Source organism: Telopea speciosissima, chromosome 11 (assembly GCF_018873765.1).
Source record: "Telopea speciosissima isolate NSW1024214 ecotype Mountain lineage chromosome 11, Tspe_v1, whole genome shotgun sequence".
In the NCBI taxonomy this organism is placed as follows: domain Eukaryota; kingdom Viridiplantae; phylum Streptophyta; class Magnoliopsida; order Proteales; family Proteaceae; genus Telopea; species Telopea speciosissima.
Window position 1 is genome coordinate 15,135,484 of NC_057926.1, and position 25,778 is coordinate 15,161,261.

The 25,778-nt window shown below is 42.8% G+C and overlaps 1 protein-coding gene across 7 annotated transcripts in view; it reads right to left on the reverse strand.

Moving 5' to 3' along the window:
- Nucleotides 1-13,771: 13,771 nt before the first annotated feature.
- LOC122646264 (MMS19 nucleotide excision repair protein homolog) overlaps nucleotides 13,772-25,778 on the reverse strand; it is a 102,078-nt gene continuing 90,071 nt past the window's right edge. For 3 of the 7 annotated variants that reach the window (XM_043839786.1, XM_043839785.1, XM_043839789.1), the window contains 4 exons: nucleotides 21,304-21,380; nucleotides 14,519-14,599; nucleotides 14,170-14,249; nucleotides 13,772-14,059 (listed from right to left, as the gene is read on the reverse strand). In XM_043839786.1, the coding sequence (XP_043695721.1) occupies nucleotides 14,026-14,059; nucleotides 14,170-14,249; nucleotides 14,519-14,599; nucleotides 21,304-21,380 (272 nt within the window). In that variant the 3' untranslated portion in view covers nucleotides 13,772-14,025. Of the gene's footprint in view, nucleotides 14,060-14,169; nucleotides 14,257-14,331; nucleotides 14,374-14,518; nucleotides 14,645-21,303; nucleotides 21,381-25,778 lie in introns of those variants that run through there. The other 4 variants (XR_006330582.1, XR_006330581.1, XM_043839787.1 and 1 more) reach the window with 4 other exon arrangements.

The window sequence follows — 25,778 nt, forward strand, 5'->3', positions numbered from 1 at the left end:
TTTGTGTGATCTATATAGAAGGTGCAAGCACATTATTTTACTTTTAGTGACCTGTATAACGGTGCAGGCACGTTGCATGCCATTTTTTTTTTCTTTTGCAAGCTTAATGGAGGAAGTTACATTAAATGTTGATATTATTGGACAAATTTATGTTTTTCTTTTGTACATAAAACTTGAGTAGAATTTATATGTTTTTGCTCATTATTATTTAATCATATGAGATATTATATGTATGTCTTTATGTTAAGATTGTTGCATGATTTTCAACTGCTTGTATGAAGTTATTTCGTTTCCTCATTAAGCCTTCCTTAGATTACCCCTCGTTATATTTTAAGATGAATCACCTCTTGAGTACGAGTAGGTTTATGATGAGAATAATGAAGGCGTGATGTTTGACTACTGTGAAGATGTTTATTTCACTTGATTTGTTTTTAAATTCTATTGAGACAAATTCTGATTTATACACTTGATGTTTGATTTACTTTTGGTTTAAGGTTTAAAGGATGTAATTTTGATTTAATTTTGTTTAAGAGACAAAACAGTAGTTAGATAAGGTTTTAGATTAAAGGATATATGGTTTAAGTAAAAGACTTCTGCTATATTTATGTGAATGGTTATGTTTAGTTCCATTGTCGTTATATGTTGAGGATATGATGATTTATAATTTGGTTTACACTCTGATTCCTTTTTGCTAGGACTATTGAATCTTATGGACCGTTAACGACCTAAACTCCATTAACCTAAACTCTTGGGTGGATTTGGGGGCTGTTGCCACCGGAGTCCTGCTCGATGACGTGAAGATCTGCAAAAGGTAGAAGGGCACTGAAGAGACCCGGAGCGGACTCCAAGGGGGGACTCTCCAATGCCAAAGCCAGTCCGACAGAACAGTAAGTAAAGGAAGTACGAAAGAGTCAAAGTCAATAATGATGAGATGCCTTACCTGGGCCCCTTCGCCTACTATTTATAATGAGTGAGTCCTCCAAGGCGGTGTACATCCGTCGTTCACTGTCACTGGGAGTCTTTCGAGGTTGCGTCGGAGTGGGATTGTTTTTCCCCCTTTATAAGCAATCTCCAACAGATAGTGGTTATCCGTCGGTTGCGGAGCTTGGCTAGATAGGGGTCAGGGTCCTCCTATCTTGTATGGCAAGATAGTGATGTCATCGTCGTTATCTACTCCATTGCCGATAGTGCCGGTGTCCACGTGTCCTTGCATCATTGGTCGGGGTCCGGTTGCCCCTATCAAATGCCCCCTACTCCCTTGGTCGCAGAAGGCGAGTAAGAGAATATGGTTCAAGCAGGAATCTGGCGTTTTCCCCCCTTTTTTTTTTCTCTTCTTTTTTTTTCCTTTTTTTTTTTTGCTAGTTGATCCCCTGGCAAGGCAGACCTACTCGGCTTCCCCCTCATTAACTTTTCTCTTGGCCTGGCTAGATGCACTGGTTGGCCTCCCCTTTTTTTTTTTGGTAATGAGCAGCAGCAGGCTGGTTTTGCTCACTGGTCCGCCCGATTGGCACCTTGCCGGCCGCCGAGCCGGTTTGCCGTTAGGCTGCCATTGGCTGGGCTGACCTGTGGCGTGCATGGGCTAGCTTACGTACGTGCGGTACGGGCTGGGCTAGCCTGGTGTGTGCCCTAGGCTAGCCTTCCGTGTGCATTGGGTTGGCCTGGCGTGCTGCTAGGCTGGCCTACCCAATGCTGGGCTAGCTTGCTCGGCTAGCCCTACCCGGTTGCTTCTGGTCGTCCCTTGGGCTTACCCGTTACAGTTGCTCTACACGACTTTCTCTTTCTAACATTGAAGTTTGCTTTGAACATGGTCGGGCAGACCTGCTCGATCCACCCTGTTCGGCTGGGTTGACGAATGCCTGGCTGACTTGCTCGGCTTGCCCTGCCCAGTTGGCCTTGGCCTCGATCGTGGTTGGTCGGGTAGGCATTTGGGGAGCTCTATCTTGTCATTAAGCTTGACCCCGTCATTTAAGCCTAATCCTTCATTTTCCCTAATGATGGGGGTGACACATCATCCCTCCTTGGGAGACCCCCATGAATTAGCTTCCTCTTCCAGCTACCCCTCTTGTCTTGTCAAATCACCTTTTATTGAGAAGTGTGTCAGAGGTGACCTCTAGCTTCCATTACAAGCTTCCCTTTCCTTCCTCCCACTCACTCCTTATTTATAGAGGTGGGGAGTTCACCTTCATTTATCACTTTGGAGAAGTTCTGGGTGCTCTGCTCCTCTTTGCTCATCTCATTTATTTTCTTCCCATCCCATTTCTTTTCTGGTTGGCCAAGCTCTGCTCGACTTGCGTCTGCTTCGCCTCGTTTGGCCTGATAACAAGTAAATGACCTTTCTCTACTTATATTATGGCTTCTAGTAGCTAGTTCCCTCCGGCTTCTTATGACCCTGAGGAAGGTTTGACCGCCAGTTCTGACTCTGATGACTTGTAATTGGATTCATCCGATTATTCGGATTCGTTGTATACGCCATCCCCTGCTCCTCCTGTCACTGAGGAGTATGAGGGGGAAAACTATAATGAGTCATGTGCTACGGCCGCGGCTTTTGCGGACCCTCTACTTGATGTTACAGCTAGAGATATCCCCCCTTGCCTTGACGATACGGATCTGGTTGGGCTTAGGGACTAGTATGGCATTCCGGACTCTTTTATCATCAAGGCGGCAAGCAAAGGGGAGAGGGCCAGCTTCAGGAACCATCATGAGTTATGCCTCTATAGGGACCATTTGGAAGCTGGTCTTCGTTTGCCCTTCCATGGCTTTTCCTCCATGTTTTTTCATTTCTATGAATTAGGGCTCCCAATGTATGGCGCTTCGTGCTTGCTTTCCTCATATTCTTTACTCGACACGAGGGGGGCGAGCATGAACCTGTTCGTCCATTGTTTTACCTTGTATAGCCTTCCCAGGGGTGAAGGTTGGTACTATTTCCGTCAGTGGGAGGGAATAAAAATCCTCCACAAGCTTAAGTCATCCATCCATGGATGGAAAAGAAGGTTCTTCTTCGTGAGATCCGAGAATGGGTTTCCTTTCAGCACCCTGTGGGGCGCTACAACCTGTGCTGAGGTGAACGAGAGGAGGTACCTTGATCCTGAGGACGAATTTTCACTTGCCTTGGCCAAGGCTGGCGGCGCGCGGTGCATTCTTTCATCTCAGATTGAGGATGAGTCCGTTCTAGTCCGATATGGATTGAGCAGCGGTGAGCTCCTAGGTTACATAACTTTGCATGTCATGTCATTATGATGCTACCCTGATCCACTTTTTTTTTTTTTTTTTTTTTAAACTTTCGCAGTGGTGTTTGATAACGATTAGTATCTAGCTGCGTTGAAGGGTAAGAAAGGAAGGAAGCGGGCTCGTACTGCTGAGCTGACCACCGTGGAAGACCCCCTTCCTTCAGCTCATTGCACTCCTCGAGAGGTTGTCCTTTCCCTCTTCGCTCCTAGTTTGACCTCGGAGGGTGGTTCATCACTGCCTGGTGGTTCATCGCTGCCTCCGCAGGCAGAGGCTCCACATGCCATGCGTAGCGAGGTTCTTTTCAGCCCTGGTTGGGTGGTGAAGGATGACGACACCGCCTTGGGTGACCCTCGGGTTGCCAAAGAGATCATTTTGGGGAGCCGTCTCCCTTGGGACATTGAGACCTTGAAGAGCAACACCAAAGGGACTGCTGCCGCAAAGGCATACTCAACGATGGTTGGGTGCGTTATCTCCCTTCTTTTGCTCTTTTTTTTATTTTTTTTTTTCTTTTTCTGACCCTAATTTTTACCTTATTTTGTTTTGTCGTAGGCCATGCTGTACACTGCGGATATCACCACTCAGCTCGAGGAGATGACCATCCTTTATGACCGTGCGGCTGAGGAGAACCTAGCCCTTGCTCAAGAGCGGGACGAACAAAGAAGGAGGATTGGGTCCCTTGAGAAGGATTTGAGAAGGCGGTGTAAGGACTTTGAGCGGCATCTCAGGTAGCTATCCGCGAAAGTGTCGAGGATCAGGAGGTTGCGGTACATGAGGCTTGAGTTGCCGCCATTACAGAGTATAAGGGGTCCGAGGATTTTATCCAGGCGGTCGCCGATGAAGGGGCAGACGCCTTCCTGCAGGGAGGTACGTTGGTGCGAGATTGAACTCTCGCATCCCATCCGAACATCGACTATAGTGGTTGCCCGCTTTTTAGCGTGGTGGATCCTGAGCCAGGTGAAGACTAGCAAGCTGAGGATCACGCCATAGTTGACAACCCCGAGGATCGTGAGCTCCCTCTCACTCCTGGGCGTAGGATGTGACTTGCCTTGTTGTGTGGTAGCCTCGTTTTCTTCTTTTTGTAGGGCCTGTTGCCCAAAGCTTTCTTAGGTTGTTTTACTTTTGTAGGACTTGATGCTCAAAGAATCCTTTAAGGTATGACTTCATTGTTGTAGGGCCGAGTGCCCAGTATTGCTAACTATAAATGATAACTTGCTTTATTTTCCATTACGGATCTTCGCCTTTGAGCTATGGTATGCCTATTTCATTGCAACCGGGGTGACCTGTTCGGCCTACTCTGCCTATTCGAGGGCATGGCTGAGGTAGCCTGTTCGGCTTGTTCTGCCCGTTCAAGGGCATGGCCGAGGTAGCCTATTTGGCTTGTTTTGCCCGTTCGATGGCATGGCCATAGTAGCCTATTCGGCTTGTTCTGCCCATTTGAGGGCATGTCCGAGGTAGCCTACTCGACTTGTTCTGCTCATTCGAGGACATGGCCGAGGTAGCCTGTTTGGCTTATTCTGCCCGTTTGAGGGCATGGCACACATCTTTGTTGAGAAATTGACTTTACTTCTGACGAAACAAAGACAGGCATACAAGTGTATGGGCTACCCCACAGACTAAGTACTTGAAAGAAAAAACGAAACATACGAAATGAGCAAATGAAGGACGGATGCAAAACGAAACATACGAAACGAGCAAATGAAGGACGGATACAAAACGAAACATACGAAACAAGCAAATGAAGGACGGATGCCGCTATTGGTAGTATTTTCTGAGATTCTCTGAGTTCCAAGAGTGTGGTATCTCCTTGCCCCCCTAGAGTTTCCAAGTGGTAAGTGTCGGGCTTGACAACTTTGGTAACTCTATAGGGTCCTTCCCAGTTGGGCGCGAGTTCCCTGGATGCCTTGGGTCAGAGACCTCCGCCTTTCTGAGTACAAGGTCGCCAGGCTGAAAGACCCTCTCTTTGACGCGGGAGTTGTAATACTTGGCAACCCTCTGTTGGTAAGCTGCCGTCCTGAGTCAGGAGCTTTCTCGCACTTCTTCAATCACATCTAGGTTTGCCCGCAGGTCTTCGCTGTTTGTTTCCTCACTACTTCTGTGCCATATGTGAGCCTGAATGGCATTTCTCCTATGGCAGTTCGGCTGGTCATCCTGTAAGCCCATAGGATGCTAAGTAACTCTTATGCCCAAAGCCCCTTGGCATCATCCTACTTCTTGATCCCGTCGAGGATCATCCTATTTGTCACTTCCATTTGACCATTCGATTGCGGGTGTTCGATTGATGTATTTCGGTGCTCAATTCCATAGGTTTTGCAGAAGTTGTTAAATTTATCATTATCGAATTGCTTACCGTCGTCGGTCACCAAGGCCTGGGGTATGCCGAACCTGTATATCATCGACTCTCGAAAAAATTTCTCCATGTTCTCCCTGGTGATTATAGCCAGCGGTTTGGCCTCTACCCATTTTGTGAAATAGTCGATCGTGACCACTACGAACTTTCGCTACCGAGATGCTACGGGAAACGGACCGAGAATGTCCATTCCCTAGATAGCAAAGGACAGCGGGCTGCCGATCGACCTCAGTTGGGTTGCGGGCTGGTGTGACACTAGTGCATATATTTGGCACTTTGTGCACTTCTTCACGAACTCCATTGCGTGTTGCAGTAGGTGTGGCCAGTGGTAACCATGCCTTATGATTTTCTACGCTAAGGCTCTGCCCCTCAGATGTTGTCTGCAGATCCCTTCGTGTACCTCTCGCAAGGCGTATTCAGCTTTGGATGGCCTTAAGCATTTGAGGTAGGGCATTGTGTGGCCCCTCTTGTATAAGGTTCCGTCTCGCAATGTGTAATTAGTTGGTCGGACCCGTATCTTCTTCGCTTCTTCCCTATCTTCTGGTAAGGTACCCGCCTATAGATAGCTGATGATTGGATCCATCCAACATGGTTCTTCCGCGATCGGTAGGACTTTAGGGGCTTCGTCAATGCTCGATTGTGGCAGGACCTCGACATAAACCATCCGCCCCAGTTGTGCAAAGTCGGATGTTGCCAGTTGGGACAAGGAATCGATGCTTGTGTTCTCTCCTCGGCAAATTTGGCGGATTTGGATATCTTCAATATCAACGACTTTTTCTTTGACTATCCTTAAGTAGCTCTCCATTCGAGGTTCTTTGGTTTCATACTCCCCGCTGACCTGTCTCACCCCCAGTTGTGAGTCGCTAAACACCATTAACTTCTTGGCCACTAGTGACCTGGCCAATCTCATCCCCGCAAGCAATGCCTCGTATTCCGCTTCATTGTTAGCCGCCGGGAAGGCGAACCGTGGGGCGTACTCTACTTTAAACCCTTCTGGGCTAGTTGGTATCAGTTCTGCTCCGCCTCCAGAAGAATTAGAGGCCCCGTCGACGAAGAGGGTCCAAACTGCTATTTGGCTATTTGCTCCACCTCCTCTTTATCCTTCTCCGGCAAAGTGCTTTCGACCACGAAGTCTACCAATGCTTGGGCTTTGATGGCGGTCCTTGGCCTGTAGTGGATGTCAAATTCGCTCAGCTCGACCGTCTAGTTCACCAGCCTTTCGGAGAATTCTGGTTTTTGTTGAATTTTCTTGAGTGGTTGATCAGTTTGAACCAGGATGGTGTGCGCTTGGAAGTATGGGCAGAGTTTTCGGGTGGCCGCAATAAGTGCATACGTAACCTTCTCCACCTTTTGGTATCTCGTTTCTGCATCCAGCAATACTCAGCTGACATAGTACAACGGCCTCTGGGCTTTCTTCACTTCTCGGATGAGAATTGCACTCACTGCTACTGGGGAAAGTGCCAGGTACAATTGTAGCTCTTCTCCTGCTTCTGGCTTTGCTAGCATTGGCAGTGACGACAGGTATCTCTTAAGTTGTTGGAAGGCCTCTTCATATTCATCTGTCCACTCGAACCGCTTGGCATGCTTCAGGGTTTTGAAGAAGGGGAGGCACTTATCAGCCGACTTGGACATAAATCGGCCTAGTGCGGCTACGTGCCCTATTAACTCTTGCACTTCCTTGATTGTCCGGGGGAAGGTCATTCCCAGGATCGCCTCGATTTTGGCAGGGTTTGCTTCAATCCCCCGCTTGGACACCATGAACCCCAAGAACTTACTCGAGGTCACCCCAAAGGCGCATTTCGTGGGGTTTAGTTTCATGCAGTACTTCCGCAGGACCTGAAAGGCTTCCTCGAGGTCGAGTATGTGTTTCCCTCGTTCCATCCTCTTTACTAGCATGTCATCTACGTACACCTCCATGTTTCGCCCGATTTGATCCTTGAAGATCTTGTTCACCAGCCATTGATACGTCGTGCCCGCATTTTTTAATCCGAACGACATCACCCTGTAGCAGTACTGGTTGTCACCGGTGCGGAACGCTATTTTTGGGATATCTGCCTCGTGCATCTTGATATGATTGTATCCCGAATAGGCGTCCATAAATGACAGCAGTTCATGGCCCGCAATGGCATCTATCAGCAGGTCTATTCTTGGCAACGAGTAGGTGTCTTTTGGGCAAGCTTTATTGAGATTGGTGTGGTTAATACAAATCCTCCACTTCCTGTTTCCCTTGGGTACCATGACCATGTTGGCCAATCACTCGGGATAAGTGATTTCCTTGATCAACCCGACCTCCAGTAGCTTGTCGACCTCCTTGATTTTGAGTTGCCGCTCAAGGGCGAAGTTCCTTCCCTTCTACCAGGCTTTCTAGCCAGATCAACGCTCAATCGGTGCTCGATCACACTCCGGGGGATCCCGGGCATATCTGCTGAGGACCAAGCGAAGATGTCTGAATTTGCTTGGAGTAAATCTATCATCTCTTCTCGTTGGGTGCCTCGAAGGTGTGCCCCGATCCTGACCTGTCTGGAGTCATCTCCTTCTATAATATCAACGAGATCGAGGTCCTCGGCTACCTGGCTCTGCGTGCTCCCGTCCCTTAGGTCTTCGATGGGGAGTGCTTCTCCAGCCTTCCCTCTTCCTCGTAGCGCAGTTGCATAGCAGTTCCGAGACACCTACTAGTCTCCCTTGCATTCACCGACACCTTGGCTGGTGGGGAGCTTCATATTTAGGTGGGGGCGTTGACACCACTATTTTCAACGCGTTGAGCCCCACTCGCCCAAGAATAGCATTGTAAACAAAGGGCACGTCGACCACTAGGAAAGTGACCATTACTGTAGTTTGGTGGTCTCCAGTTCCCACTATGAGCGGCAGTTCAGTTGATCCCTCTACGTTCATGGTCGCTCCCGTGAAGTCCTGTAAGGGGTAATCCACCTTCTTCAGCCTATCCCTACTCAGCTTCATTCGGTCATAGGCCTCTGTGAATAGAATGTCGGCCAAGCTCCCATTGTCAATAAGAATCCTCTTCGCATCAAAGTTTGCTACCCGCATTGTCACCACCAGGGCATCATCATGCGGGGACTAGATTTCGACTAGGTCATCGTCAGAGAATGAGACGACTTGGGCCAGTTTTCGCCTTCTTGCTCGGTACTTCAGTCGTGTTGACCCTTCGAGCGTAGGCCTTTGCCTTCCTAGTCGACTTCGAACTTTCTTCCGCCCCCGGGCCTCCGCATATGGTAGATTTAACCCGTGCTGGGGCGTTTCGATTCCCCTGGTCGTTCTGCCTAGGGAGCTCAGCCAATGCAAGGCGCCCAGCCGATGCAGGGCGCCTTCGTTCTTCTCCGCGCCTCCTGCCCTGTTCTCTTTTTGCTCGGCGACCGCGCTGGTCGTTCCCGTGGTCCCTTCTGCGGTCGTCGGGCCGTTCATGGTTTCGACGATCATGAATGTAATGCCCTTTGTAGCCTCTATGGATTAGGCTCTCAATCTCCCATTTGAAGTATTTGCAGTCATCAATGTCGTGCCCGGTTCCGTTATGGAAGCGGCAGAACTTGCCACCGTTTTTCTTGTTTAGGTTGTTGCCTATCTTCGCCGGCCACTTGATGAACTTCTCGTTCTGGATCTGCATCAGGATTTCCAAACGGGATTGATTGAGCAAAGTATACCGTTCAAAGTGCTTTGGAGGGGTTCTGCTTCGGCGCCGCCTCCTCTTCCCGTCGTCTTTGCGGTTTCGCTTTTCATCTCGCTCAATTCTCTTTTTCTCGGTTCTACCATCTTGGGCATCCATCTTTGCGTCTAGGGCTTCCATTGCCATCATGTACTCTTCGCATCTGGCCTGGAGCTCCATCAGGTTGCTGGGAGAGTTGTTGCAGAGGTCCTTGTCGCGGATCCCGGCCAGTAGAGCCGGGAATTCTACCTTGGGATCAAGGTCCTCCACTTCTAGCTTGACTTGGTTGAACCGAGTTAAGTAGGATCTCAGAGTTTCGCCACTTTTCTGCTTCACCGTGGTGAGGCTGACTGGTGTCTTCTTATAGCTCCGACTGCTCATGAAGGCGGAGGCGAAGGCTGTGCTGAGCTGCCGAAACTTATGAATGGAGTTTGGTTCTAGGTGGGTGAACCATGTTCTGGCGGCTTTCCTCAATGTTGGGGGGAAGGCGCGGCACATGATCGCGTCGGAAGCCCCACAAAAGGTCATAATTGAGTTGAAGCCTTCCAGATGTTGAACTAGGTCGGTGTTGCCATCATAATATTCGAATGCCGGCATCTTGAACTCCTTGGGAAAAGGGACAACCATGATTTCATCCGAAAGTGTTGTCTTCTCAGAGAAGATAGGTTTCTCGAGCAATGGCTACCTCTCGGCCATCTTCTGGATCTGCTCTCGGAGGTCCTTCGATTGTTGTTCAGATTGTTCTCCGCGGTCCTCCTAGGGCTGATGCTTTGACTGGGCCTCATTCCGATCGACAGCTTTCTTCTTCTGTTTGTCGACTTGCTTATCGCGGTTGCCTTAATCTGCGCGGGTCGAGCCCGAGCTGCTATCTTTGTCACCCCTGCCCAGGCTATGAGTCCGCGATGGGATGACAATATTCCCATGAGTGGCGAGGGCCTTCGAGTTTTGCTCAAGGGCTTGAGCTAGCCTTACGAGCTACTATTGCAGGGCCAGGAACTGGCCTTGCATCACCGACGCCTGTGGATATGACGAGGGTACCTGCCTGCTCATCTGTCCCCACTGTTGGTTAGTCCTTCGAGTTCCGCCTCTGGGGGCTCTTCCACTACGATTGGCGATAGTCAACGCCTAGCGTTGGTGTTCTTGTTCGATGTTAGCTTGACTCGGATATTGTTCACGGCATCATTGTTTGATGCTGATTGATGAGTATTCCTGGTGTACACCATTGTAGACTTTGCTCTTTGTATTCCCACAGACGGCGCCAATCTGTTGCCGCTGAAATCCTGCTCGATGACATGGAGATCTGCAAACGGTAGAAGGGCACTGAAGAGACCTAGAGCGGACTCCAAATGGGGACTCTCCGATGCCAAAGTCAGTCTGACTGAATAGTCAGTCGAGGAAATACGAAAGCGTCAGAGTCAATAATGGTGAGATGCCTTACCTGGGTCCCTTCGCCTACTATTTTTAGTGGGGGAGTCCTCCAAGGTGATTGTACATCCGTTGTTCACTGTCACTAGGAGTCTTCTGAGGTTGCGTCAGAGTGGGATTGTTTTTCCCCCTTTGTGAGCAATCTCCAACAGATAGTGGTTATCCGTCGATTGCCTAGCTTGGCTGGATAGGGGTCAGGGTCCCCCTATCTTGTACGGCAAGATAGTGACATCATCGTCGTTATCTACTCCGTTGTTGATAGTGTTGATGTCCACGTGTCCTTGCGTCATTGGTCGGGGTTTGTCTACCCCTATCAGGGGCGTTACAATAATTATGATTTGATTAAACATCACTACCCTCATTTAACTTATCCTATCATAATTTGTGCAAGACAAACCAATAGATCATTAACCTCTTCAGAATGGGCTGCTGGCCTGCATTTTGAGAATTTTTTTGATTTCATAGAACTGGACAACATTTTGTCTAACATTTGTTTTAGGCCGAAACTAGACGTCCTTCAGAAGGTTTAACAGTAGCTACTAATTTCGACTAAACTAACTTTCAAATTTGGAGTGTCTAACAGAAATTATAGGACATGTTACAGGAGCAACTCAAACACCCGTGGCCTTCAACTTGATTTTATGTTCTCTCATATCTCTAATCTTATCTCAAATGTAACTTTTTTCAAATTCCTACTTTAATGAAGTTTTTATTTCATAAAAATAAAAAAAAATAAAAAAAAGGATAGAAATATCTTGGCGGCCTAGTTATGAGTTGATTCATATACCTATACCAGGGTTGTCAATTGATGTGGAAATAAAACCTGGTTGGCTTGTCTGGACTGATTCAAACCCATCCAGGCCGTCCGAGTCAAAAATGGGAATTCCAGTGGGCTAGAGGTGGCTTCAACCATTCTTTGATTCTAATGTGAATGACTGTCCAAAATTTTCAACCGCCTAAGACAGTATGAGCCTTTTTTAACATAGTTCCAGTAACTAAGTGGCAAGCTACATTCCATAAGAATTACATACAAATCTACAAAGGCAATATTAAAAGAAGCAAAACATACACATCTATGCTTGATCAATATCCTGAGTCTGAGAACTGTTTTCTTTCATGTTTCCACACAGAGACCTCTTTACCCTAGCTTCAATGTCAATCTTTCTGTGCCTTCCTCCCCAATGACCCTTCAAAAGGTAACAGATAAGCCAATTAGCAGCTGCAATGCACACAATGTGTTTCATCATGACCACAAATTAGCTCGGGACCGTACTCTAGAGGCAAGGGCCAAACCCATCATCACAGCCCACTGCATACCCTATTAGTCCAAAACAAATATAATGCCCAGATCTATGAACCAACTACAAGTTCTACTGAATATGAATTTTTACTAATATATATTGAATGTCTATTTAACTATATATTATTTTTCATTTATTACTACTATTGTTTTATGCATGACTGCATATATTTTGTGAATTTTTTAAGTTACCCATTTATATTTGTGCATCTAATTATTTTCTTGGTAAAAATATACCTTACATTTTTCCGTATGCTCCTTACATAGCAATCCATGATGTCTCCTAAAATATACATATCGACAAGGAATTCAATACTGATACTTTAATCCTTGTATGTTAAGGACTGCTTCTACTTTTCTAAAAATTTCAGCTTTGATATTAAAGCACAACTCAAAAGCTTATACACATGATGCTATCCCTAAAATCAATTGAAAATTGGGTTTTCCTGAATGTTCATAAGCTAAGAATTTACCACTGTTAGGGCCACATTACTACAGGGACTACCACTTTGTTTTCCAGTTTTGGATGCATCAAAAAAAATGTCGTCCTAAATGCTACAGTAAACTAAGTTATACTTGAATACTAGTTCAATGAATTACGCAGAAAGAGAGCTCATCGTCAAGTATAAAAAACATGACCTGACAAAAGTATTTGAACTTTTCTATTATTCATATTTTCACTTATACTAAAAGAATTCAGATACAACTTTCCAGCTCCGTAATATCCAAGCCATAAAACAAAACCATGAAGGGAAATGTAGGATGGTAATAAGAGAATTTTTCACAGCCAGAAATTAAATTTAAATGGACACAGTTGGGAGAGAATATTGCAAACAAAATTAATTAGATATCTCTACACACTAGTACTATGCAAAGGAATAAGACTTGAATCCCCTTATATCAACATATTTACAGGTCAAGGAAATAACCTATAGTCTTAGCTTGGAGCAGAATCTGCAAAAGAAAGAGGAAACTCTTCTTAAAGGCTTTCCCTGTATAAAGAAGAAAATAAAAATGTTAAGAGATAATGCCAATGAAGCAATCTCTGACTCCTTCCAAAACAGAAAGTAGCCCCAGAATTAATGAGAAAATTCTGAACCATAAACACCAACATTTTGAGAGTCTGAGACCCAAGCATTTGAACCACTTGAGTCATCACCGCCCTCTAGAATGGTCAGATCAACCCTTGAGCTCAATTTTGTATCAAACCCGTTGAAAAGTCAAAAGAATCGTTCAACACGGCTGATCAAACCAAGATCCACCTACCACCAGTTATTGCCTTTCATCAGACCATTTTTTTGCACCACAGCTAATTTTGTGTGATGTAATCACTTTGTCTAGTATATATCAAATCATTAGCATACTACAGATTTAAAGCTTAGAGTCATCTAAGCTTAAAGATGACCATGGCCCGACAGCCAACCCAGTGATCAGGCCAAGTTCCAGAATATTTATCCACCCCTGCATCTCATCATAACTTTTATTGAAGTTAGAGAAGAACCAGCTGGTCCATTTCTATAGTCAGTCATTGGTAAATAAAGCCAAAAGAGAGACAAAAGTTCTTGATCTTAATTTAATAAAAATAGGGACTAAAATATGTTGTTCCATTGTGAGTGGGCCTTCATGCAACGGTAAAGGTTGCTGCATTGTGACCAAGTGTCATGGGTTCAAGTCTGGAAACAGACTCTCTGCGAAAGCAGGGTTAAGGCGGCGTACATTATGAACCTCCCCAGATCCCGCAGTGGCAGAAGCCTCGTGCACTGGGTACACCCTTCAGGGACTGAAAAATGCGAAAACTGATGACATTTTCAAATCTCAAGAGAAAAAACATGTTTGCTAGATGGTTTTTCTATTCATGGAACCATACTTTGTCCTATATCACACAACACGAAGATAAGGTGTAATCACTACAAATCCACATGGACAGTTTCATTCTATTGAAATTTCAAACTGTATTACAAAAGTAAATACAGAGAATGAGATTTACATGGAAAAACCTTTTGGAAGAAAACTAGGTGTGTTGGAAAGATGAGCATTCTCATCAAGTTTTAACTCTTGCCAAGTCTCTTAGAAATGAATACTCCTAGAAGCAATTGACGCCCTGTCATTACAGTCAAAGGAAAAGAAAGCCAACTTGGCACATTAACTTGCAGAGAAAGATCATTGATTTGAGGCGTACAAAAAAATAGGTAGGAAAATAAAAAATTTTACCAAGCTTGACGACATCGAACGGCTTCTTCGCGAACTATCCTCTTCGGATCATCAAGAGCCTTTAAAATCGCTCGTAACACCTGAGAAAGACAAAATAATATATAACATGGTCTTTGTGAAGTGAAACAGACAAATAAAGAACAGTGATGTCATAGCCCGTGGTAAGTGCCGCCTGTTGTAAAAGAGAAAAGCAACCCTATATACCTTGATTTCAATAATCACATGTTTTAGAGCGGCAAAACCATTGTTATTATGTAATTACTTTTCTAAAATACAGTAATAGCTGTCTAAACTCGGTATAATGAAAAAAGAAAAAAAAAAAAAAAAAAAAAGAACAGTAAAAACTAACCTTTGTTCTCATAGGATAAATCCTCACATAGGGGAGCCCTGATAAAGCAACAAGACATTGAATTGCTGTCTCTCGAACAAGCTGAATCATGCCAAGAATGGTTTACTAAATTTAGGCTGAAATAGTCTGAAACCACAGTTTACCCTACAAACTTCCTCAAGAGTTCAGAGTAAGGATTATAAAAGTTCTATAGAGAACATCTGTGAAAGGAAAACAAGTACATCAAGAAGATAACATATCAAAATGGCAAAATAAGAAAGAAATCGTTGTTAATTTTCCATGTTACACAAGCACGGAAAAAAAAAATTCATTGGTTTGCTCTTAATGCTTCCTACCCCCATACTCGGGGTTTAATTGTTTTTTAAAATTAGCAGATTTAGGATACTTTAGTCCCATAGGTTAGTGAAAGAGATTTTGTTCTTGCAATAAATCAGACGACTACTCTTCTTCTTGTACTTAATCTAAGGGAAAAGGCTGAGCACACCACCCCCTGTGTCTATCTTTCTCTCCCCCTCCCCTTCCTTTGAAATGACCCCTCTGCCCTTCCTATATGATGCCCCATCCATGCCCCCATTGGTGCCGCACGCGGGCAGTGTGCCTATCCCTCTCATGTAATCTAAATAGTACCTTTACTGAAGGAAACTTAACCCTTCAATGTAGGAAACCAATCACGAACTAACAAACTTTTCATTCCACAACAAGCCAAGACTCGGCTAATTTCCCTCTCCAATCCCCCTATCCTACAAGTCTCACTCTCCCTCTCGTCACCTCCCCACTCAGCACTCGAGAATGCAGCTTGAGAAAAACCTCGAATTCCCCCTCCCCCAGAAAGAAAATAAGAGGAACCAATCCTATCCTCTAGTCTTCTTAATTCTCCTCCCACTTCCCATTTCCTTTTATCCTCTCTCCTCTTCTACATGAAAGTTGGTGAGAAGGGAAAAAGGGGGGGGGGGGGGGGGAGGCACCTTATTATTATTATTAGTCATCATCACGATGACCCTGCCAGAAAAGTCAATATTTTCTATATGTGAATTTTTACTTTTAACAACTCTAATTCTTTGTTCCTTCCTCTGCCATTTCATTCATTAATTTAATTCTGAGGTTGAAATAATTCCCTAACATAAATTTGTTAAGTATTTCTCTGAAAGTTGGTATTGTATTTAGCTTCCGTTTTTATTTCATTAATCTATTTGAAAATGAACAATATATTTGTTATTCATTTCTTCCATATTCTGTATTACATTTAATCCTCACAATTTTTGCATTACTATTTGTTTTTGAATCTAAATTCTTACTACTAAGATATAATTTTTTAGTACTATGAAGTTTAACTTCCATTTTTCCTAGGAAATTTCATTCTTAAATTAGCTTGGCAATTTTTTTTCATTGCCTCTGCAAAACAAAAGTTTATTTCACTGGTTCCAATTTCTTTTTTCACTTGAATTTATATCTTAATATAGCCTTTTATTTTTCTATTTCTAAATGTTCTACTCTCACTTTCCCCTTCGCTTTTCCAAAACTTCTCACCGAGTATTGCATGCATTTTTTTCTTATAAAACAAGAGTGATGAGTTCTTCCAAACCGTCGAGAGGGAGGGGAAGGAGTTCAGTAAAATAAGGATATTAATACCAAGATTCTTGGTGGATGTCAAAAATATGACAACAAGATTGAAACCATGAGAAGGTCAACAACAGATCAGGTCAGTTTACTGTTGCAAGTAAAGATGCTTTTCTCCATGGAAACTTCAGAATAGTTCCAGGCCGAAATATCAGTTCAGATAGAAACATCAAAATTAGGGCTGCAACAGGGTCGGGTTGGGCCGGGCTTTATAGAACCCTAGCCCAACCCTAAGTCCCCTTAGTTGGGCCCAGGCCCGACCCGACCCTGACTCAGGGTCAGAAAAATCCAACCCTGACCCGCCCTCGTGGTCGGGCCGGGCTGACCCCGATTGGCCCCGATCATGGGGAAGAGGAAAGAAATGCATGGGCTAGAATGGACCGGGAGAACATTATCAAATTTACATAAAATAACACTATAATAAAAAGTATTATATCACTTATTGTCGTCATATATAATATATTATATAAAAAATGTAGGTGACATTTAAAGTTTATAATGTATATATTATATCAATATATATTTTATAGTATAACTTAAATCAGGGTCGGGTCGGGCCAGGCCAAGCTTAGCCTAAAGCCTCAACCCTAACCCGACCCGGCCCTGACTCAGGGTCAGAAATTTCCAACCCTAACCCGCCCTCAGGGCCAAATATCTCAAACCTGTCGCTCGGCGGGTTTCAGGGCCAAACTTGCACCTAATCAAAATATTAAAACAAGGAAAGCAGAAACTAATAAAAACTTTTATTGAAAGCCAGTTACAAGGTAGTGTAAAAGAAGAAAGTGGAAGATGATGTACATATGAGAGAGAACATGGTACAAAATATCGGTAGAAATGACCTAAATTTCGTGAAAAACTTTTGGTTTCGAGAAAACTCGAAAAGAAACAGGGGTAAACTCTGTAGACATAACAGATTACATGCGAAATTTCGGCATTTCAGCAAAAGCTCGGTCTAGTTTCGAAATTCCAGAATCGTTTCGCGAAACAATACAAAGCAATGATAAAAATTCAAGATTTCGATCAAATGGGTCAAAATTTCAACCCATTTCGTGAGTTTCGACAATTTCAACAAGAGGGAAAAAATCATATATTTTTTTTTATCAAATCAGCTACATTTCTTGGTGAACTAAGGTGTTGGGGACTACTCCGACGAATATACGTCAATGATTTGCCAAAATTTTAACAAGATTTGTGTAAGATTCCAAATTGGAGATATACACTTTTACCTCGAAATTAATTTTTTATCCATTAGAATAATTTAGGGTTGGACCAATAAAATGAAATTTTCAAGCTCCGTTCAGAAAATACCCAATTGGCAATATATGTACGATTACCATAAATGATTCCTATTTATAGATCCCAAACTGCCAATTAATCAAGTAATATAATGACTGCACCGAATATTTGGAGGAAGACATGAAATGAATTGAAAAAGAAAAATGGAAATCGCAGCAAAAAGAAGTGGTATTGGGATCATTTGTCCTATTTGTAGTTACTGGACATGCCAGTTTGATGTATCCCATTAGATATCTTCGTACCCGAGAATCTACAAACTTGACTTCTGCCAGGTAGTCGAGGAAGAGCGTTTTGAGATCTCACCGTAGGTCAATTTCTTTGGTACTCTTCATGGCAAACACTACCGATCATAAAGGAATCGAACCTTTCTTTCCAAATACCTTCGATCGAAAAAGCACCAGGTGATCCAATCCAAATCACGATGTAAGTTTCTTGTTCCTGAATGGGCCTCTTAAAGTCTTTTAGGTTTACGCTCTACTCCGGGTAGGTCTACCCGAGTATTTGAAACGTCTTCCTAGTTATATCGCGAATCTTTTAGATGAACCTCTTAAAGAATTAGATGATAAATGTGTTGTTCCATGCTTAACTTTAGTTTCTTATTAGGGAAAATATCATCTCCCTCCCCTCTAAGTTCCAATAATATCAATCCAATCCCCAAGTTTTGAAAAATGATAATGCCCTCCCTTAATTTTTAATGATTCTATCATCCATACCCTAACCGTTAAAAAACACCATTAAGTGATGATGTGGCATGTACAAATTTTTAAAAACCCCAAAATACCCTTTCCTCTGTGCGTTCGCCAGCACCACCATCATGGCCACCACTTGCGGAAAAAAATTGGTGGAGCAGCTGATTCCAATTTATGAGCGAGCCAAGACATTCCCTACGACGACTTGGTAGGATCATACTCATCTCTCTCTCTCTCTTTCACAGGATTTGAAACCGTGATCTTCAAGTATGTAGAACTCGATGAAGCAGACCTCAACAAATTGCCTGACATAACCGAGTCCTGCAAGGGGCTCTCGTGGCCGTTTAAATCGCCGTTCTCGTCACCGAATGGACTGAAGATCACATCTGTGTAAGATGGAGGTTCTAAATATGAATTGTCTGAGACGTTAGGGTTTCGATGGTCTCTGGATCACGGCGAAGGCAATAACAATGGATCATCGCCGGGTGCGACTAAGACGGTGGGCGGCGATAAGGGGTGGTAAGTCTGACTTGCACATATCTGAATCATTACTTCTCTTTCTTCAACTTGACTCACCGAAACACTTGGTAATGATCTTCGAACAATCCCATTACTTTGATTAGTGTCGATGCGGGTTCGATCTCCTTGCTTGTGAATAGTTGATAGGATTTCTTGCTTCCTCTGTACCAGCTTCTCAACTTGATTTTGCAACTCAGGTATGTATTTTAGAACACGAGAAATCGTCGCCGGAATGCTTAGTTTCCTCTGTAATTTTACCCAATTGAAAAATATACCATTAGAACTTTGGGAACTAAAGCATAACCAAAGGGAATTAGATTAAGAAAAGTATTTTTTTTTTTAAAGTACCGTTTGATCAGCCCCTGGAAGTGTTGATCTAAGAGAAGCATAAAGAGTGTAATTTCTTCCGGCGATCACGTTCGCTGGCATTATGATTCAGTTTCTTGATTAAGGATGGATCATTGGTAAAGGCACTTGAAGGAAAAGACTCCATATAGGGTTGGGGTTGCAATGAAGGGAATAGTAAAGATGGTGGTGAATCTAAAGCTTCAGTTTCTCAAGAATTGCAATCCGTCCATGAATTCTGCTGGGCTTGGCTCATCTTTTTTTCTTCCGAAGGCCAGTAGCCATAGGTAGTTGGATACAAAGAAGAAGAAGAAGAAGAAGAGAGGGCCAACATTATTGTTTAATATGTTGCAAGGATAATTGATAGGATTGAAACTTTGGTTTCAGGTAATTAAAGAAGTTAGAAGATGCTCTGGAACTCCTCTGGAAGTAAGATGAGCCCATATGGAATCAGCTGCTCCACAAATTGGAATCAATTGGTAAGTCTCAACTTGGCTCGCTCACAAATTGGAAGCAGCTGCTCCACCGATATTTTTCCGGCAGTGGTGGCGATGATGGTGGTGCTGGCGGAGGAAGAAAAAGAAGAAGAAGAAGAAGAAACATATAGAGGAAAGGGTATTTTGGGGTTTTAAAAATTTTGTACATGCCACATCATCACTTAATGGTGCTTTTTAACGGTTAGGGTACGGTTGATAGAATCTTTTAAAAGTAGGGGAGGGCATTATCATTTTTCAAAACTTGGGGATTGGATTGATATTATGGAAACTTAGAGGGGAGGGGGATGATATTTTCCCTTATTATTATTATTATCATTAATAGTTAGAAGGCGGGGCCTTAAAAGGTTGCTCCATTGTGACCAAGTGGTCACGGGTTTGAGTCTAGAAACAGCCTCTCTGTGAAAGCAAGGGTAAGGTTGCGTACATTATGACCCTCCCAGACCCCGCAGTGGCGGGAACCTTGTATACTGGGTACGCCCTTATATATATATATATGAAAAAAATTCGAGTTAGGGAAAATTAGGAAATAGCTTTATCGTTGTTTTAGGAGTCTTACTGATATAAAAACGTTAATAATGTGTGCATTTTTTGTCGCAACAATGTAAGCAGGTTGCATAAAGGCTGTGCTCAGGGAGGAGATCCGAGGGGAGACATAACATGGAGGCATGGTATGCCCATTGGAAATGACAAAACAAAATAACAGTGCAATTACTGTGGAATGAAAATTGTTGAGATGCAGAAGGCCATGACTGCCTTCATGAAGGGAGGAATACAGAGGAGATTGCAAAATAATTAGGCCAAGGAAGAGTTTGAGGAGGCAGTGAAGGAGAGTCAGCCAACAATAGGGGATGACTCTGACAGTGATGAGGAATTGAGGATATGACTGATGATGTGGAGATAGAAACAAAGGCGAGACAGATGTGGCTTGCTAAGATAAAGAGTCGAGTTACACATTTGCAGAAGTAGGATAGAGCCAAATCGTTCAAGGGAGGAGTAGGTCCCTCTAGACCAGTTGATCAAAGGCTAGTGGTAGTGGTTCTACACAGGGTAGAGATGTGGGAAGGAAGAAGCAGAAGCAGACAAAAAATCCCTACCGCCGGCCACGGTGTCGGAGAACCCTCAATGGACGATGATGTCATTGACATCTTTGAGCAGGATCTTGCGATTTTCATGACTCAAGACACAAACAGAGAAAGTTCAAGCACGTGTCTAATACATAATATGTACCATGTCAGTATGTAACCTGCACCATGAAATAGAGAGCAACCCAGTGCCCAAGGCTCCCGCTACTGCAGGGTCTGGGAGGGGCAAATATACACAGCCTTACCCCCTGCTTTGCAGGAGAAGCTGTTTCCAAGTTTCGAACCCACAACGAACAGGTTGCAATAGTGCAACTTAACTGTTGCACCAAGGCTCGCCCACTAACATGCACCATGAAATGTTATTGAAAATTATGAAACATATCCAATATTATGTTTTTCATTTCGAATGCATATTTTAATTGTTTTAATTCACTTTGTGTGTTCTAGTACTTGTGTAGAATAGGTGATATTAGAGAGAGTATACAGCAGGATTGGTATACACTAGCAACCTAAGTTCAAAAGCCAAACTACCATTTTGGGTCTAACAGTCCAAATATGTTTAGAGATTCGTAATTAGGGTTTCCCTGAAGTTCCAGGCCGAAATATGGCCATTCAATCACTGAAATTTGAAATAGGGTCGAAACCGAAATTTTGAACCGACTGAGAGAGAGTAAAACAACAAAAGGAACACAGAGTAAGCCACAACAAATTAAATGATATCACTAAAAAAAATATAATACCATCATGTGGGAGTAGGAGGCCAGTCCAATGAGGCAATCTACGATTATATGAGCATTCTCTGAAACAGTATCTCGTTCTGCATGCATGAAAGTATTAGATAGTAATCACTGTATCTGAGAACTAAAATGCAGTTACTTGGCCAATTTAAAAATATTTATAAACATAAGTCATAAAAGAGAAAAATAATTCATGACTGCTAATGAAAATTATTTACTATACCATATGGTAGTCCTACTTAATGTAAGACCTGATTTAATTTAGAAAAAATTACAATCATAAAAAATTCTTTTGCTATTTTAGCTCCAACTTTTAATTAAAGAAAACATAATAACAAATAAAACACCTACAGCATTTTCGTCATACTATTATCGACTCCTATCAGATTACCAACATCACAGGCTTGACAGAAAGGAAACAAAATAAATTTTCCAATGCTACCATGATCAAGCCAACTAGGAACTTTTGATACTTAGACAATGATTAAAGGAAAATGACAGAAAACAAATAAAACTTTCACTTCCCTGAATCCAACAAGTCCGGTGACGAATCCTAACGAACTCAAAACTTTTCTATAATTAGAATAAAAAGCAAACTACATAAATAACCAACATATAAGTACCAATACAAGAAATTCACCATTATGCAGTGTGATGCAGAATTCCAGCACGAAGAGTGTACTGTTTTGGGTTCGGTGAATTATAGGTTAAACTGAACCTGCAGTTCAAGATTGGTTCAAGTTACACTTAATGATGATAGGGGGGGGGGGGTCGGGATGAAGAGATGGCAATGATCTATCCCCCCAAGAAAGAGAGAGGTTTTCCATCAGTGCTAGCCTTTTATTTTTAGGTTTCTATTGTAATGGCCCAATTCTATAACCCAAATGTGAGAGATTGAAGGCCTATACGAAATTAGGAGTTTATTTCTATTTTCTTAAGAGTTTCTAGAAAGTGGAATTCGTACCTATGAGATCCTACTTTGTTTCTGTTTCTAGATTTTCTATTTCATTAGTTACTATTTTAAAGAGTCCAAGTTGTAACAGGACCTCTCCCTTAGCTGCGTTTGGAGAAGTTCCCTTTTCTTTTTCCTGTTGTTAAGCCACCGCCTTAACAAAGTTATAAATACGACAAGGGGGTCTAAGCCTTCCACACGCTTTGACATACATTCCAGCTTATTCTTGCATAGTTCTGTGAGGTGCAGAACTGTTTGGTACTGTGGGATGCAGTGGTGGGCCTGGAAAGATTCCGGGTTTGGAACTAGGGGAGAATCCTGCTCTACGGTTCAAGTGGAAGTCTTGAACATATCCTTTCCTTCTTTCTTTCTCTACCATCAACTGTGGTTAGTTTTCTCTTCACCATTGCTGCAACTGGTGAGTTTTCCCTTTTCAAGTTCTGTTTATTCATTAAATCATAATTCTGTGGGTACATTCCTCACTGGTATTCCCTTCTATCAATTCAGATCATAGTTGTCAAGGTGCTGCCTAGGCGAACAGGCGGAGTTTTTGGGCTCTAGGCGGTTGTCGCCGTACTGGTATCGAACGCCTTGGCCCTTATTTATGCGAAATACCCCCCTATTTGAATCCAATAAAATAGTTAAAAATCAAATTCCAAAAGGATAAAAAGTCAACCCCCCAGTTCAAGAACAAAAACTGGATTTTTTACGGTAGGTGAAATTTTCAACTTTCTAAAGCTGGGGTATTTCAAAAATCAAAAAATTCAATAAATCTTACTATGGTAACACATTGCTTAAAAACAAAAGAGCAGTAAAATATTCATTTGTTTTGATATAAAAAAAAATACTTTCATTCAGAGCGATTTTGACAGCATTCGCGCACACCAGATTAGGTTTGACGAGAACATAACTCCTCCAATATAAATCAGATTTAAGCAATCTTGGATTTGTTAGAAAGCTGGTTTTGTGCTCTACCTAATACACAAAGTCTCGTGTAAAATAAAATCATTTGACCAGTCAAACTTCTTAGAGAACAAGAACATTTCTCTAAATTGAGAGCAGTTCAATTACTTACAGATAAGATCATATTTTGAGGGCGGGCCTTGGTGCTACAATAACGGTTGCTCCATTGTGACCAAGTGGTCATGGGTTCGAGTCTGGAACAAGCCACTTTGTGAAAGCATGAGTAAGGCTACGTACATTATGACCCTCCCCAAACCCCGCAGTAGCAGGAGCCTCGTGCACTGGGTATTCCCTTTTTTTAAGGATAAGATCATATTTTTTAAGAAAGTATAAACCAAATGTGAGACTAGGTATACCATGACAATGACCAATTCCAAGAACAGTACAAACTAACTCTATGTTTTGATTGTTTAAAACTTCCAATAGCTTGCTTCTTTAGTTCTGCTGTCTATTAGCTCTATGTTAATTTTTTATGACTTGATGTGGCTTAATATTGATTTTTGATAACTAGATGTGACCTAATGTTGATTTTTGATAACTAGATGTGACCTAATGTTGATTTTTTATGACTTGATGTGGCTTAATGTTGATTTTTTATGATATAAGGTATATATTGTAACATACTAAATAATGTTAGAAAAGAGGGCAAATAAAAAATCACACCTGGGTGCCTTGGTCGCCTAGGTGGGCACCTAGTTACCTAAGCGCGCACCCCTCCACCGCCTTGACAACTATGATTCAGATTACGAATCTAACTGGTTTTTTCCGTACATTGATCCAGGTTAAAGATTCAATTTGTTCCTTAACTTCAATTCTCTGAATCCTTTTTATCCTGCGATTACTGGTTAGCTACTGATTGTTTCTTTGTTCATCTCAGTTTCCATTTTATCAGTTTGCTATTTCTGTCCATGCAAGGAGCATATCAGGCTAAAGATAAGCTTCATTAAATCTTGCTAAATCTGTGTACAACTGGGCCCACAAGTACTGTCCTAATATAAGAAAGTATCTCCATATATTATAATTCCCTAAAACAGCTCCCATGATTACGACAGATTCTGAAAGATAGGATCTGTGTAACTTCCATATCATAAGTCATGTTGTTGTAATATGGGTACAAGGGTAGAAATGTCTATAGGGGTATTTTGGTTTTGTACTCATTCTGGAATATTCTATTCATGTTATTGTTAGAGATATAGGCCAGAATACCGTAGGGGTATTCTGGTCCTTTCCTCCTTTTTTGTTTTATTCTTATGTTAGTTATTCTCTTTCCTTTGTTTATACTTATGTCGGCTATATAGGGGCATAAGTGTCTATGTAATTCTGTTTTATTAGTATAAATGAAGGGCTTAGGGAATCATATTGATTCACTTGAGCATTAAACCATTCTATTTCTTAACATGGCATCAGAGCAACGATACCTCTGATTTTTCAAAAACCCCACCCTACCATCGTGTTCTCTTCTCTTTCCCTTCTCTCTCAAATTTTTTCTCTCCCCCTTCTCCTTGCTTCTTCTCCTTCTCTAAGGGCAGCACTGCAAAGGTGATCACATGATCTAGTTGCTGCCCCTTCCCACCTCTTTTATTTTTTTTTTCCATGACCTAAAACTTTTCTCTCGATGGCTGCTGGTTGACTATTGCGATAATTGGAGTTTCCTGTTTTTGAAGTTCAGTCCTTGATTTATTGGGACTGCTTCTCCTTCTATTGGAGACCCTCCTGCGACATTGGCCTGCTACTATCGAGACTACTACAGGTACTGAAGACCCCATCTCCCAATCGAGCCATTCTTTCAGGTTTTTTTTCTTCAAAAAAACACCCTGAATCTTCTCGGTATTTGGGATCGGGCTGCTGATTTTTTTGGATATTTTTATTCTTCATCAAGGACATTCTCTGCAGTATATTGGACAGAGTGGATCAGCCTTCTTCAACAATTTTTTTTGGATTTCCCTGGCCCATCGATCTCTGTTTTTTGGGTTTTCTTCCATGACCCTAACACACTAGATCTTGGGGAGGGCTCCTCTATTGCTGCTGGTTTTTTGGGAGGTGTATTTCCCCTCACCACGGGCCATTCGGATATCCTTTCAGCACTTGGTTTGGTCTCTCCGTTGGGTTTCTCTGCTGGACAGCTCTTCTCTGCACTATGGGTGACTCCACTGATATTTCCACAGCTACATCTGATCAGGTTAGCCATGACAAATCTGATTTTCGTGATCTCCACCCTAACCCTATCAAGTTAGACGGCAGCAACTATCTGCTATGGTCTCGATCAGCCCCTTTTGCTATTGCTGGACGTGGCCTCACTGGTTGTATTGATGGGACTATACCTATGCCGACTGCCCCTGGTACTGCCAAGACTCGATGGCTAGCCAACAATGGTCTTCTTATGTCATATTTTGTTGGTTCTATGAATTCAGATCTTGCATAGGGATTTCTTCTACTTGATACAGCTTCTCAGATTTGGGCAGCATGTAAAGAGACATATGGGCAGCATGGTAATGATGCTCAGGTTTATGAGCTTCGTAAGAAGGTCCTTCATACTACTCAAGGGGAGTTAACTGTGTCTAAA